The sequence below is a fragment of the Cebus imitator genome, unplaced genomic scaffold, assembly GCF_001604975.1.
Source record: "Cebus imitator isolate Cc_AM_T3 unplaced genomic scaffold, Cebus_imitator-1.0 Scaffold511, whole genome shotgun sequence".
Classification (NCBI taxonomy): Eukaryota; Metazoa; Chordata; class Mammalia; order Primates; family Cebidae; genus Cebus; species Cebus imitator.
The window spans coordinates 318,212-335,130 of NW_016107826.1; the positions used below are offsets into that span (position 1 = coordinate 318,212).

General features: G+C 37.2%; 1 protein-coding gene across 9 annotated transcripts in view; it reads left to right on the forward strand.

Moving 5' to 3' along the window:
- Positions 1 to 16,919, forward strand: part of FAM172A (family with sequence similarity 172 member A) — a 508,558-nt gene that overhangs the window by 287,611 nt on the left and 204,028 nt on the right. For all 9 annotated transcript variants that reach the window (XM_037733283.1, XM_037733284.1, XM_037733288.1 and 6 more), the window contains one exon: positions 16,748 to 16,867. In XM_037733283.1, coding sequence (XP_037589211.1) covers positions 16,748 to 16,867 — 120 coding nt within the window. The remainder of the gene's footprint in view (positions 1 to 16,747; positions 16,868 to 16,919) is intronic.

Consider the following 16,919-nt stretch of genomic DNA (forward strand, 5'->3'; position numbering starts at 1 on the left):
TATATACTTATATACATATTTATATGGCATGTGGACATAACTGAAATTTTGACATAGGTGTGTGTAAAGTCACAAAGGTTAGATTTGATTATTCATAAAGAAATTTTGTTAATAGATGTGCTTACCAGTATAATTACAGAAAGATTTATATGAAATTAAAAAATCATGAATTTTTGACTTTAAAATTGGACATTTAAAAAACCTTTACATCTATTAAATTTTCAATTTACTTTTTCTAAATTCAGTTATAAGTTTAAAGTGTGTATTATAGGAGTACTCACTTTTTATGACTTCGTTGCAACAGGTTAGCTTAAGAAAAATCTGTCAAATTTGGCAACAGTTCAGAAAATATGTGAACCTGTCACTGTAAGCAGTCTCAAAGGGCGAAATGCATTACAGGAGCTAATTAACCTTAGAAAATAATTACACAAATATGCAAATGTTGTTTAGATAATTCCATGTGCTATCAACTCAGGTAGTCCATCATAAATGCAGACCTTGCAATGGCTAGGTGGTAGAATCTGGCATAGATGATAAGGCTTTGGTTACTGCATCACTGCTGTTTGGCATTTAAGGATTAATGATGGCAAAAGTACATTAGGAAATTCAATCTGTATTCTGAATGTAGCAGAATTCTGGTGTAAATATCCTGTATACTCTGCCACCAGCAAACACTAATTAATGGATTTAGTTCTTTTCCGGCACTTTGTACGTTAACATATTCTAAAATTATAGAGCTTAAATCAAGTTACTCAATACAAAATGCACTCTAATGTGAAATTCATGGGGAAACCTGTGGAATAGATTTAGTATGTTTGCATTTCTGTAATTGAAGCATATTAGAAAGCCTTTCCTATTGAAATCTGTTTATTCTCAAAATACACTGCTGATAATATACACTGCCGATAATATACACTCTCTGGATTGTAGTTTATAAATATATAATGATGTAGACAATGTGGACTGTGGGTTGGAATGACACAAATTTGCCTTGGAATAGCTTCACCACATTTATAAAATTGGGATTTTAGTATGTATTATTAGTAATGTAATATTCCAGAAATAGGTATACATATATATTTAAAACTACTCTAAGTTTATTAATTTCTGTGTTTAACATTTGTAGAAGGCTGCAAATATTTGGCAGAATTTGTTAAATCCTAAAATGATGAGAATCTAGCTTTCTTAAACACTGTAAATAGTGAAAAGCCTTAACTTTGTGAAAGCCTTGGGAAGTAACACATATGAAAGTCGAAAATTTTATAACTAAGGCTTATCTCCCTTATATTTTGTTATGTAAAGTAATATTTTGAATAAAACTACTTAATTGTATGTCGCTAGTCTTTCAAAAATGGAGTTCACATAGCATCATTAGCCTTCTTGAAATGACTCAGTGTCACTGTCGTGCTTGCCAGTTATTGTGCTTTGAATATAGCACTGCCCTTAAGTTGCTCATAGCAATACTTTTAATCCCGCACTATGTACTACATGTGCTCTTCTAATTTTTCTGTTCTTCCAGTTTCTTCAGTTAGTAGCAAACTTTCAACTATCACTTACTATTCTTACTTCTTCTTACTCTTAAACCTATTTGAAACAACCTTTCTCTTTTGCTGGTTGGAAATGCTCACTGGGTTCAGACCATATATTTGGTGTACACATATTTTCCTGTAATATGGGAGCGAAACATTGGTTACTTGTGGACGTGAAGATGGCAACAAAGACATTGGGGACTACTGAAGGTGGGAGAGAAGTACGGGCAAGTGTTAAAATACTCACTGTTGGATACCACACTTACTACCCGGATGACAGGATCATTCATATCTCAAACCTCAGCACTATACAGTATACTCATGTATCAAACCTGCACATGCACCCTCTGAATCTCAAATAAAAGTTAAAATTATTTTTAAAAAGATATGAAGTGTAAAAACTCTGCTTAGATGCCTTTTCATCCTAAAAAGACGTCAGTAATTACTAAGTGGTATTTCTGATTGTACTGTTGTTTACTTGTTTTATTATAAAAAGCATGCATTTTGTAGAAATTCTGGACAGTTCAGAAAAGTGTGAAGAAACTAAGAATAGAAAACTACTTATAATCCCACCATCAATACACAGCTCAACTGCTTTTAGTGTTTTATTCGGTTCTTTTTAAAAGTCTTTTTCAAGCTTTTTTATATAGTAAAAATTATACTACATATCACATTAGATAAGCTCCATGTATTATAAACTCAAAAAGCAACATAATATTTTATTCAACAGATAAACTATTGTTTATATTTTCATTATTGGATACTTATGCTTTATCCAAAGTTTTGCTTTTATAAATGAGACAGTGATGAATATCTTTGATCATCAATCCTTTGCCACTTTCCAGATTATTAGAATCTGGATTCCTGAAATGAAGTTTAAATACTCGTTTGTTTTTATTTTTGAAATGTACTTCAAAATATTTTGTCCACAGTATCATTGCCAATAACACTAGCATTGTTAATTATTTTTTGAGTGCCTGTAGCATGCCTTGTATTCATAGTTTGAATTAAAAAGGTAATCTATTTTCAACTTGGTTATATTCTAGAAGGAAGGAAAAGTAACTTGATATTAAACAAATAGAATAGAGAAGAACCAATGAAATGGTATGGGATTCAAATTAAGCCACCATAGCTGATGGTAGAACTGGCAGGTAATCTTGAGCCAACAATATTCGGCAGTTTTTTTTGTTTTTTTTGTTTTTTTTGTTTTTTTTGAGACATAGTCTCACTCTGTTGCCAGGCGCCAGGCGCCAGGCTGGAGTGCAGTGGCCTGATCTCGGCTCACTGCAACCTACGCCTCCTGGGTTCAAGCAAAGATCCTGCCTCAGCCTCCTAAGTAGCTGGGACTACAGGCGCACACTACCATGCCCGGCTAATTTTTGTATTTTAGTAGAGACAGGGTTTCACCATATTGGCCAGGATGCTCTTGATCTCTTGACCTTGTGATCCACCCACCTTGGCTTCCCAAAGTGCTGGGATTACAGATGTGAGCCACCGCGCCCGGCCTTGGCAGTTGTTTTAAACATAGGCATGATAATAATATGGGTAAATAGTTAAAAAATACTTCACGTATATTTCTTAGAAGACATTGTAGTAAATAACCAGTTCCATTTCTGAATGAGATTCTGACCTTCAGTTGACTCTCTGGCTCTTACCCTGGAAGCCTGATATGGTGGTGTGTTAGGTTGAGTTTCCCAGATAACAGCTTTTGAAATGGAAGTTTGTATGCCAGAAGATTGTTGAGGAGTCCTCTTGGGATCAGCACTTGTAGGGGAGTGAAAAAAATAAAGTTGGACAATGGGTAAAATGCATTGTAGTCACAACAAAGTCCTCGGCTAACCCCCTGGTAGTCTCTGGATCTGAGATGACTTTTTCAAATATGTTCTGCCTTAGGCAAGAGACCAGGGGTAGGACTGTAACCTTAAGCAAGGTTGCTTTTTGACTTAGGACAATTTCTAGAGAGTGCCTCAGCCAACATTCCCTTATAACAGAAGGGATTCTGGGCAGCACACCATAGCATTCACTTTAAGTGGATGATTGCTAGACAGTATTGCCTGTGAGAATTAGAACATGATATACCATAGTTTTGATATTCCCTAAGAGTAGTGATTCTTAGAATTGAGCATGTCTCTTAGGGGATGGGATCCTGAAAGCCATACCTAGGGAGTTATTGCAAAAGGTATTGGCTTCTGTAGGGTATAAGATTTTTAAGCCAGGATAACTCCTCATCTGCTCAAGGTGAGCCTGATTCCCTCACTTCTAAGTTAACACCCCATGTTCCAAAGAGGGTAAATCCTGAGAGGCTCTGAGGGTTGCCACAAGGACTGCTACAGGCTTCCACTAAAAAGTAGTGTTGGGGGGCTCCAAGATGGCTGAGAGGAGACAACACTGGAATGCAGTTCCAAGCAAATGAGACTCAGGGGCTAGAAAACTTCAAGAGGCATGCACAAGTTTCAACAGCCAAATGGATCAAGCAGAAGAAAGGAAATCAAGAGATAGAAGATCAAGTCAATGAAATAAAATGAGAAGGCAAGATTAGAGAAAAAAGAGTGAAAAAAAATGAACGAAGCCTCCAAGAAATATGGGATTATGTGAAAAACCTAATCTATGCTTGATCGGCATACTTGAATGTGAAGGGAAAAATTAATCCAAGTTGAAAAACACTCTTCAGGGTGTTATCCAAGAGAACTTCCCAACCTAACATTCAAATCCAGGGAATACAGAGAACACCACTAAGATAGTCCTCAAGAAGAGCAACCCCAAGGCACATAATCATCAGATTCACCAGGGTTGAAATGCAGGAAAAAATCCTCAGGACAGCCAGAGAGAAAGGCGGAGTCACCTACAAAGGAAAGACCATGAGACTCACAGTGGATTTCTTGGCAGAAACCCTACAAGGTAGAAGGGAGTCAGGGCCAATATTCAACATCCTTAAAAAAAGAACTTTCAACCCAGAATTTCATATCTGGCCAAACTAAGCTTCATAAGTGAAGGAGAAATAAAATCCTTTATTGACAAGCAATTGCTGAGAGATTTCATCACTACAAGACCTGCCTTACAAGAACTCCTGAAGGAAGTACTAAACATGGAAAGAGACAACCAGTACTAGCCACTCCAGAAACGTACCAAATGGTAAAGAGCATCGACACAATGAAGAAACTGCATCAACTAATGGACAAAACAACCAACTAGCATCAAAATGGCAGGATCAAATTCACACATAACAATATTAACCTTAAATGTAAATGGGCTAAATGCCCCAATCAAAAGACACAGACTGGCAAATGGATAAAAAAAGCAAAACCTATTGGTGTGCTGTATCCAGGAAACTCATCTCCATGCAGGGACACACATAGGCTCAAAATAAAGGGATGAAGGAAAATTTATCAAGAAAATGGAGAGCAAAAAAAAGCAGGAGTTGCAATCCTAATCTCTGATAAAATAGGCTTTAAACCAACAAAGATCAAAAGAGACAAAGAAGGACATTACGTAATGGTAAAAGGATCAATGCAACAAGAAGAGCTAACGATACTAAATATATACGCACCCAATACAGGAGCACCCAGATACATAAAGCAAGTTCTTAATGATTTACAAAAAGACTTAGACTCCCACACAATAATAGTAGGAGACTTTAATATTCCACTGTCAATATTAGATTAACGAGGCAGAAAATTAACAAGGATATCCAGGACTTCAACTCGGATCTGGACCAAGGAAACCTAATAGACATCTACAGAACTCCACCCCAAATACACAGAATATACATTCTTCTCAGCACCACATCACACCTACTCTAAAATTGACCACATAATTAGAAGTAAACCCCTCCTCAGCAAATACAAAGAAAATAAATCATAACAAAGAGTCTCGGTGACCACAGTGCAAACAAATTAGACCTCAGGATTAAGAAATTCACTCAGAACTGCACAACTTCATGGAAACTGAAAAACTGGCTCTTGAATGTTGACTGGATAAACAATAAAATGAAGGCAGAAATAAAGATGTGCTTCCAAACCAACAAGCACGAAGACACAAAATACCAGAATCTCTGGGACACATTTAAAGCAGTGTCTAGAGGAAAATTCATAGCAATTAATGCCCACATGAGAAGCAAGGAAAGATCTAAAATTGACACCCTATCATCAAAATTGAAAGAGCTAGAGGAGCAAGATGAAAAAACTCGAAACCTAGCAGAAGACAAGAAATAGCTAAGATCAGAGCAGAACCGAAGGAGATAGAGACACAGAAAACCCTTCAAAAAATGAATAAATCCAGGAGCTGGTTTTTTGAAAAGATCAACAAAATAGACCACTAGCCAGATTAATAAAAAAGAAAAGAGAGAAGAATCAAATAGATGCAATGAAAAATGATAAAGGGGACATCACCACCGATTCCACAGAAATACAAACTACCATCAGAGCTTACTACAAAAAACTCTATGCACATAAACCAGTAAACCTGAGAGAAATCGATAAATTCCTGGACACTTGTACCCTCCAAAGCCTAAACCAGGAAGAAATTGAAACCCTGAATAGACCAATAACAAGGGCTGAAGTTGAGGCAGCAATTAATAGCCTACCAATCAAAAAAAGCTCAGGTCCAGATGGGTTCACAGCCGAATTCTGCCAGACATACAAAGAGGAGCTTGTACCACTCCTGAAACTATTCCAAACAATCCAAAAAGAGGGAATCCTTCCCATATCATTTTATGAGACCAACATCATCCTGATACCAAAACCTGGTGGAGACTCAACAAAAAAAAGAAAACTTCAGGCCAACATCCATGATGAATATAGATTCAAAAATCTTCAATAAAATACTGGCAAACCGATTGCAACAGCATGTCACAAAGCTTACCCATCATGTTCAAGTAGGCTTCATCCCAGGGATGCAAGGCTGGTTCAACAAACACAAGTGTATAAACATAATCCACCACATAAGCAGAACCAAAGACAAAACCACATGATTATTTCAATAGCTGTAGAGAAGGCCTTTGACAAAATTCAACAGCCTTTTATACTAAAACCTCTCAATAAACTAGGTATTGACGGAACATGTCTCAAAATAATAAAAGCTATTTATGACAAACCCACAGCCAATATCATACTGAATGGGCAAAAACTGGAAGCATTCCCTTTGAAATCTGGCAGTAGACAAGAATGCCCTCTCTCACCACTCCTATTCAATATAGTATTGGAAGTTCTAGCCAGAGCAATCAGGCAAGAAAAAGAAATAAAGGGTATTCAGTTAGGAAAGGAGGAAGACACTGGGGTGGTAATGGGAAAGCCATTCAAAGACATGCAGAAATTAGAGATGCTAAGAAGAAAGGAGGCTTTGAATTTCTTTGAGGATTACTTTTTCCATAAAAGAGACTGGAAAACACAGGTGAGATTTAGATTATGTCACATTAGTTAATTTAAATTCTTGGATTTTTAAGCACTAACTTAACAGAACTAATAACATGCTTTTTACAACAAATATTTTTAGTCATTATTTTCAAACCAGATGCCATAGCCATGTTCCTAAATTTAAGCCCAGGTGTTGACATTTCATTTAATTTCAACAAATAGTTAAACTTACTAAGAAAAAATACAGGTTTAGGGTTGGGGATGTTATATAGGAATAATAGCAATAAAAGGTTCTCCGATCCTATCTCTGACTACTCCCCCATCCACTCAGGGACCAGAAGCTGCTTCCGTCCACTCTGGATTATTTTTGGGCAAACACCACAGGATGACAGGACCAGGCCCACAACCCAAAGGAGCAGTGCTGTGATGGAGGGGCCATCCTGCCCTCGACTAGGTCCTTATTTATGGTCCCAGCTGCACCTTCTGGCCTTGCTTCAAGCTCTGTTGACTCTAATCTTTTTGCCTCCCTTCCAAGATATACTTTTGTCATCATAAGTTATAAGGTCTCCAGCACCTATGCCCAAGTTTCTAGATACTCTCTCAGGAAGCTCTGGCCTCACCCCAGGTAAGGCCTCTTGGCCTGAGAAACAAAATGGAAACTTAACTGCAGACCAGCCCACCCTGTGGAGCTCTGGGTTCCAGAGGTCCATGTGTTGTTTACGTCACTATACAATTCCTAGAAGGCCCCTCCATGCATAGACTTTAAGAGGCCCAGAGGGGTATCGCTGTCACAAATGACCTCAAGTTCAGACTTTGTCCTTCTCTCTTCAAATGAAGTAACACCCACAGGCAAATATCACTGAGAAGATGGCAATAAGAAGACATTTATCCTCCTTTAAACTTATGTCCCAACATTCAACTACTCCTCCACCCAAGATGCTTATCTGTTTATTGTCAATCTCTCCTACTAGAATATAACGTTCATGTATGCAAGGGTTGTATTTCTTTCACTGAGGTATCTGTATCATCTAAAATAGAATTTGGCCCATAGGTAACTCAGTATTTTTTGGAAGAAAGAATACCGTAATACAAATTATTTCCTGAGAGCATGCTGTATGCTAGATTGTCTCTAATAATCTCGGCAGAAATAATGTCAATAGCTTCCTAAATGGTCCCCTTGCTTCTACAACTGTCCGCTTTAAATGATTCTCAGCCCAGCAGCCAAAGTGGTTCTGTTAAAATCAGATTGAAACCCTCCAATGGCTTTTCATATCACGCAGAATGAAAAACAAAATTTTTATAACTTACAGTGTCCCACACAATCAAAACCTGAGCCTTCTAATAATTGTAGCCACTAGTAGCTGTTTAAATTTCAATTAATTAAGATTAAATAAAATTACAAATTCAGTTCCTCAGTCACACCAGTCACATTATAAATGCTCAATAGCCATATGTGGCTAATGGCTACTGTAGTGGACAACACAGAAATGTCGAAAATTTCCATTATTGAGGAAATGTTATTGGACATCACTGATCTAGGCCCTCATTGCCTATCCAACAATCTCATCTTCCACTGCTTACCTTCCAGTGTATTCCACTCCATCCACAAGGCCTCTTTACTCTTCCTCTTATAGACCAGACATGCTCTCGCCTCATGGTCTACGGCTTTGCTATTTCTTTTGCTCGAATGCTGTTCCCCAGAGAGCTGCATAGCTCTCCCCTCCCCTCTTTCAGGTCTTGTCTCAAATGTCACTTCAGGAGGCCTCTCTAACAACCCCAGTAAGATCACAATCCCCACATTGTCATTGTACTAAATGCCACTGAATTTATGTTACATGAATTTTCACTTTAATAATTTTTTTTTTTTTTTTTTTTTGAGATGGAGTTTCGCANGGAAAGGAGGAAAACACATTGTCTCTATTTGCAGACAACATGATTGTATATTTAGAATACCCCATTGTCTCAGCCCAAAATCTCCTGAAACTGATAAGCAACTTCAGCAGTCTCAGGATACAAAATCAATTTGCAGAAATCACAAGAATTCCTATACACCAACAACAGACTTAAAGAGAGCCAAATCAAGAACGATCTGCCATTCATAATTGCTACAAAGAGAATAAAATACCTAGGAATATAACTAACAAAGGAAGTAAAGAACCTCTTCAAGGAAAACTATAGACCACTGCTCAAGGAAATAAGAGAGGACACAAACAGATGGAAAAATATTCCATGCTCATGGTTAGGAAGAATCACTATTGTGAAAATGGCCATAGTGCCCAAAGTAATTTATAGATTTAATGCCATCCCCATCAAGCTACCTATGACCCTCTTCACAGAACTGGAAAAAAAACACGTTAAACTTCATATGGAACCAAAAGAGAGCCTGCATAGCCAAGACAATTCTAAGCAAAAAGAACAAAGTTGGAGGCATCACGCTACCTGACTCAAACTATACTACAAGGCTTCAGTAATCAAAACAGCATAGTACTTGTACCAAAACAGATATATAGACCAATGGAACAGAACAAAGGGCCTCAGAGGCAACACCATACATCTACAACCATCTGATCTTTGTCAGACCTGACAAAAGCAAGCAATGGAGAAAAGATTCCCTGTTTAATAAATGATGTTGGGAAAATTGGCTAGAACTGGACCCCTTCCTGACACCTTACACTAAAATTAACTCCAGATAGATTGAAGACTTAAACATAAGCCCTAACATCATAAAAACCCTAGAAGAAAACCTAGGCAAAACCATTCAGGACATGGGCATAGGCAAGGACTTCATGACTAAAACACGAAAAGCATTGGCAACAAAAGCCAAAATAGACAAATGGGATCTAATTAAACTCCAGAGCTTCAGTACAAAAAAAGAAACAATCATTAGAGTGAACTGGCAACCAACAGAATGGGAAAAAATTTTTATAATCTACCCATATGACAAAGGGCTAATATCCAGAACCTACAAAGAACTAAACAGATTTAGAAGAAAAAAGCAAACAAACCCATTCAAAAGTGGGTGAAGGATATCAACAGACACTTTGCAAAAGAAGATGTTTATGAGGCCAACAAACATGAAAAAATGTTCATCATCACTGGTCATTAGAGAAATGCAAATCAAAACTACATTGCGATACCATCTGACACCAGTTAGAATGACGATCATTAAAAAATCTAGAGACAACAGATGCTGGAGAGGATGTGGAGAAATAGGAACACTTTTACACTGTTGATGGGAGTGTAAATTAGTTCAGCCATTGTGGAAGACAGTGTGGTGATTCCTCAAGGACCTAGAAATAGAAATTCCATTTGACCCAGCAATCCCATTACTGGGTATATATCCAAAGGATTATAAAGCATTCTGTTATAAAGACACATGCACACATGTTCATTGCAGCACTGTTTACAATAGCAAAGAACTGGAACCAAACCAAATGCCCATTGATGATAGACTGGACAAGGAAAATGTGGCACATATACACCATGGAATACTACTCAGCCATAAAAATCGATGAGTTTGTGTCCTTTGTAGGGACATGGATGAATCTGGAAACCATCATTCTCAGCAAACTGACACAAGCACAGGCAATCAAACACTGCATGTTCTTACTCATAGGGGGGTGTTGAACAATAAGAACGCTTGGACACAGGGAGGGGAGCATCACACACTGGGGTCTGTTGTGAGGGAATATGGGAGGGACAGCAGGGGGATGGGGAGGTTGAGGAGGGATAACATGGGGAGAAATGCCAGATATAGGTGATGGGGGGATGGAGGCAGCAAACCACATTGCCATGCATGTACCTGTGCAATAATCCTGCATGTTCTGCACATGTACCCCAGATCCTAAAGTGCAATAAAATGTATATTTTAAAAAGAAAAAAAAAAGTAGTGTCTGGTCTTGCTCTGCTAGCAAGGTTGATTCCTTTTCTGTATCTTTTTTAGTCAATGGATATTAAGTGTAGCCTAGAATAGTCTTATTAGTTTGATGGTTTAGTTGAACCTATAAAAGACACCCTAGTGGATTTTGTAGACATTTTTTAGTTGGGTCTCACTTTTTAGAATGTTTGGTTTAAAAGTCTAAAGCTAAAAACTATAATTTGATGACCTTAGTCAAGCTGCAGATATTTAAGTACTGGAGGCACATGGAAACTTGAGGTTTCTCTTTCCTACTGCTGAGAGGCTATTAACAGATATTATCTCCACAGACTGTGGAGGAAAAGACTCAGCTATAGTACTATTCTCTGTAAGCAGTAGAAACAACTGCTGGTTCTTAGATCTCCTTTAGTCATCGATGGGCCTGGCTGGCACTTTCTCTCAAATCTTGTGACTCACAAAATTTTGCTCATTTTTCTTTCATGATGATTCATTCTAACCCTTTCTCTCCATTCACTCTGCTACCACCCTGAGGAGTATTATACTGTTTATCATTTCATGTATATATATATGGATGTACTGAACTACTCCTTGCTTTTAGGCTTTGTGTAATCTGGGCTGCATTGCCTGTGTGATACTAGACTGAGTTGCATGACAGAGTTTTGTCTAGGGTTTTCAAACTATTAATGTGTATTCCAGATTTGCCTGGAGCATAAGGTCCCTGGAAATAGCGAGAGGGAAAGCTAGAAAGGCAGATTTACAGAAGATGTTGGCTAATGAGTTCCAGTTACTTTGTAGGCAAAATCATTTTGGTAAATGACTTTTTTTTTTTTTTTTTTTTTTTTTAGCAGTAGAGTGGCTTGATCAGAGCAGGGCTTCAAAAAGATTGATCTGGCAACAGTGAAGGGAGAGACTAGAACAAGGTTCCCCAAACCCCAAGTTACGATTGATACCATTCCACGGTCTGTTAGGAAATGGCTGCACAGGAGGTGAGCAGCAGGCGAGCAAGCCAAAGCTTCATCTGTATTTACAGCTGTTCCCCATTGCTTGCATTACCATCCGAGCTCCACCACCTGTCAGATCAGCTGCAGTACTAGATTCTCATAGGAGCATGAACCCTATTGTGAACTGTGCATATGAGGGATCTAGGTTGTGCACTCCTTATTAGAATCTAATGCCTGATGATCTGTCTTCTGTCACCCCCAGATGACTGTCTCCCATCACTCACCCCCAGATAGGACAACCTAATTGCAGGAAAACAAGCTCAGAGCTCCCACTGATTCTACATTACAGTTAGTTGTATAATTATTTCATTATATATTACAATAGAAATAAAGTGCACAGTAGAGCTAATATGCCTGAATCATCCCGAAACCATCCTTCCTGCTCTGTGGAAAACTGTCTTCCACAAAACTGGTCCCTGATGCCAAAAAGGTTGGTGACCACTGGACTGGAAAAAAATGAGTCTAATGTAAGAAAACCTAAATAGTGGTGAGAATGGAAAAAATGAGACAAATAGGATCCCAACAGTATAAAGGAAGAATTGGTGATGGAGAAGAGACAGCAGGGAGAAACTCACTGAGGCCTGATAGTATGGATTTATAATGTACCCATTAGCCTTGGTGTAAGGACTATCCAACAGGAACAAAAGAAGTAATATTCCTCATACGCTACTGCTTCTGAAGTCTTTATGTGTTAATACCTCTAACTTATTAAAGGCTAGGATCATGGGATACTTATCATTCTTCCACCTCCACTTCCGGCACAGAGCTTAATGGGGACAGAGCAATCTATGCATATCTAATATATACATACATACATACATACATATATATACACGTATATGTAATCCTGTCCATATATGGAGGATTTAGGATCATCACAGGTATTTAAATGGTTAGTTATGTCATTTTATGCTATCAATAGGTGAAAACTCTGCTAACTCTGCTAACTTTCCACTCTGGAAACTCTGCTAACTTTCCACCTATTGACAGTTATGCTATCAATAGGTGGAAACTCTGCTAACTCTCCTTTTATTTTGTTTTCATATTTTGTTCATTGTGAGCTATAACTAGGGTGATCAAGTGTCCAGGATTTTTCTATATAGATCCATTTAGACCTATTTTCTCACTACAATTACTGATAATATCACTCTCCAAAGTTTGAACAACAAATTGTATGGTCACTCCAGATATGTCTACAGAAAAGTGCTAAATATGTATGGTTAGTTTTAAGAATAACTATAAAGAAAACACTGATATAACTATCATCCCAGACAAGAAATGGAACACTAGCAGCTACTAAAAGTCAGTTTCTTAGTCACAACTTCATTCCCTTCCTTAAAGTTCACCACTATCCTCATTTTTATAATAACCATTTTCTTACCCTTTAAACTAATAAAAGCTAAATTATCAAAGCCTAAAATCCCTACAAGGATTTTCTTCCAACTGTTTTATTCAATCTTCAGTGTGGGTAATTTCATATTTATGTTACTAAGAAATGTCTTTGGAAGTACGTTTGTATTTTAATATATGACTACAAGGTTGTAGGCAATCAACCTGAAGATAAATGTGTTTTTGTTATTCATTTATTACACCAAACAAGAAGACACAGCTCTTGGCCTCAAGAATTTGATAATCTAATTTGTAATTACAGTACAGCTCCTTCAATGCAATAATTGGAAGCATTCACAAGTTGGTGTTAGAAGATACTACCTTGTCCTTGGGAAAAACAGGTCAGACTTTCCAGAGGAAGTGACATCTCATTCGGTACTGAAGACAAGTAGGGAGTATGCAGTAGGTGGTATGGGAAGTGAAGACATAGCACAGAGATCCCTTTCTGGACAAATGCAATACTCCACAGATAAACAAAATATGGCACCATTGCGTTACTTCAGGTTGCTCCCTACAACTGAAACACAGCGAATGTTCTCTGTCTTCTCGGGGCAAAGGGATGTCTTTGGGGTCAAGGTATTTTGTAGGGCAATGGTTGAAAGATATAGTTCAATAGACAATGCTAGATCATAAAGGGCCTTGAATGTCATACTAAGGAGTTTGAGGGCCAGCCACAGTGGCTCATGCCTGTAATCCCAGGACTTTGGGAGTCTGAGGTGGGTGAATCAGCTAAGGTCTGGAGTTCGAGACCAGCCTGGCCAACATGGTGAAACCCATCTCTTCTGAAAATACAAAAATTATCTTAGCATGGTGGCACGTGGCTGTAATCCCAGCTACTTGGGAGCCTGAGGCAGGAGAATTGCTGGAACCCAGGAGGCAGTGAATTTGCAGTGAGCCAAGGTGGTGCCTCCACACTTTGTGTGGTGCACAGAGCAGGACTCTGTCTCAAAAGAAAAAAAGGAGGCTGAACTTAATTCTGAGGGCAATGAGAAAACTGGAGGGTTCTAAGCAGGGAGTGAATAACTTGGCAACATGATTGTATTTGCATTCTTGACAGGTTGTTCTCACTACAGAATTAGAGCATGTAAATGGTCAATCCTACAGGGAAGGAAGCTAAGCTAGAGATTGTTGTGGTCATCCACTTGTAAAATGATGGCAGCTTGTGGTAACCCAGATGAAATGTGAGAGAAGTAGATGGTCTTGAGAGAGAGTTGATGGCAGGATCAATAAGATTTTAAGAACTGATTATATGAAAAACTTGGGGAGAGAGAAATAAAAGATGATTCTCAGATTTCAGCTGGATGTGGGGAGCTTAGTTAATACAGATTTGTAGAGGAAGTTTTTAGTACAATGTTGGATTGGTTAAGTTTAACATGTCTATGGTACATACAGAAGGAAATGACCATTAAGTAGTTTTCTTTGTGGCTCTGGAGAGAAATGTAGGACAGAGAAAGACATAGGGAAAACTAACTTCTAGATGGCAAGTGAAGCCATGCATGTGGGGAACTTAATAATTTATTACAAAATTTCTAAAAAGGAAAATATGATTGTGTGCATTGTCTAATATCCATGAGCTTCTTAGGAAATGAGTCTATTAGTGTTCAAGCTTCTAAGAAATGTTTGTACAAAACATTTTTGTGATGTTTCAGTTCTTCACAGTTTGCTTTTTGATCAGTATTATTTCATTTTTTAGTTTGTTTTTGTTTTTCACATTATTCAGGTTTTGGCTTTAACCACAATATGTCAGCCATAGAAATAAACACAGCAAAATGAAGTTATTATGTAACTTTTGCAACTTCAGCAACATAAATACATTTATTTGGATTTAGCAAGTTAGGAAAAATATAAAAGGCCTTAGGTTTATATATTTAGGTTTTTATTCCCAATCCCTAAAGTACAATATGTATAGAAAATGCTTTTTGAAAAAAAAGTATATATTTTTCAATAATTTCAACAGAAATTATTTATTATTCATTTTTACTTATTTTTAGCTTACAGAGATACTTAAAATATTATAAATAAAATAATTTAGGTATATATATTAAATATTTTCACAATAAATATGAGAATGTAAATAAATTTTTTAGTATTACATTGTTTAATAAAAAGACCAGTATAACTTTCTGCTATATAATTCTAATGTACTTACTAATTTTTGAGGGGCCTTCAAAAAATTCATGGAAATGCGTATTATGAAAAATCTATGTATGTATTTCATTTTTATTGCACCAAAATAAACTCTTAACTTGCTGTAACATGCCTGAACAGGATCTCATTCAAGGCACTAAGAAGTATAGAACATCAGTTTGAAAAGAGCACCTGTCAGAGCAATGTGAATTCTGCTAGCATTAAAGCAAGAACAAGCATCAAATTTATAGTGAAGCTTGTGTGTAAGGATGGTAAAATCATTGATGTTTTGCAAAAAGTTTATGAGGACATTGTCCCAAAGAAATCAGTAGTTTAAAAATGGCTAACTCATTTGAATAAGGGACAGGACAATGTTAAAGGTGAAGCTCATGGCAGCTGACCATCTGCATGAATTTGAGAGAAAAAAATTATCTTGTTTGTACCCTAATTGATGATATCAGTGATTAGCAACAGAAACAGTAGCTGACATATAGATGTCTCAGTTGGTTTCACTTATGCAATTTTGACTGAAAAATTGAAGACGAAAAATGTTTACACTCAATGTGTACCACAACTGTTGCACCCAGATCAGCTGTAGACAAGAGCAGATATTTCAATGGACATTTTTAACCATTTGGATCAAAATCCTGAAACATCTCTTCAAAGAATTATAACAGGAGATGAAACATGGCTTTACTAGTACAATCCTGAAGACAAAGCACAATCAAAGCAATGACTACCAAGAGGTGGAAGTAGTCCAGGCAAAACAAAATATGACCTGTCAAGAGCAAAGGTTCTGGCAACAGTTTGGGGAGATACCCAATGCATTTTGCTTATTGACTTCCTAGAAGGCCAAAGAACAATAGCATCCATTTATTATGAGAGTGTTTTGAGAAATTTAGCCAAAGCTTTAGGAGAAATATGCCTGGGAAAACTTCATCAGAGAGTTCTCAACCACAAGGATATCCTGCTCATTCCTCTCATCAAACAAGGGTAATTTTGCAGGAGTTTCTCTGGGAAATCATTAGGCATCCACCTTGCAGTCCTGATTTGGCTCCTTCTGACTTTTAGTTTTCTAATCTTAAAAACTGTTTAAGGGCACCACTTTTCTTGAATTAGTAATGTAAAAATAACTGCACTGACATGTTTAAATTGCCAGGACCCTGAGTTCTTTAGGGTAGACTAAAAGGCTGGTATCATCACTTTAAAAAGTTTCTTGACCTTGATGAAATGTTCAGAAATAAAGTTTCTTTTTTTATTTTTATCTTTTAATTCTTGTTTTTTACATACTTTTTGAAGTCCTCTCATATTCTCTAATTTGAATTTTCAATGTAGTTCTTTTGTATTTTCATTTTGAATGAGCTATAACCGTTGTATTTCTTATGCTGTGTATGTAGCATATATTTTAATTGTTGTTTGCTATGATAATAATTAGATACACTATGTAATACGTGATACTTGTTTCCCATGTAGGAAAATGGTTCTCCTGAAGAACATGCAATCTATGTTTGGGATCATTTCATAGCTCAGTCTGCTGCTGAGAATGTATTTTTTGTTGCTCACAGCTATGGGGGACTTGCTTTTGTTGAACTGGTAAGTGCATATTTTATTCTTTTTAGTTCTATTCTCCTTGTAGGTTTATCCC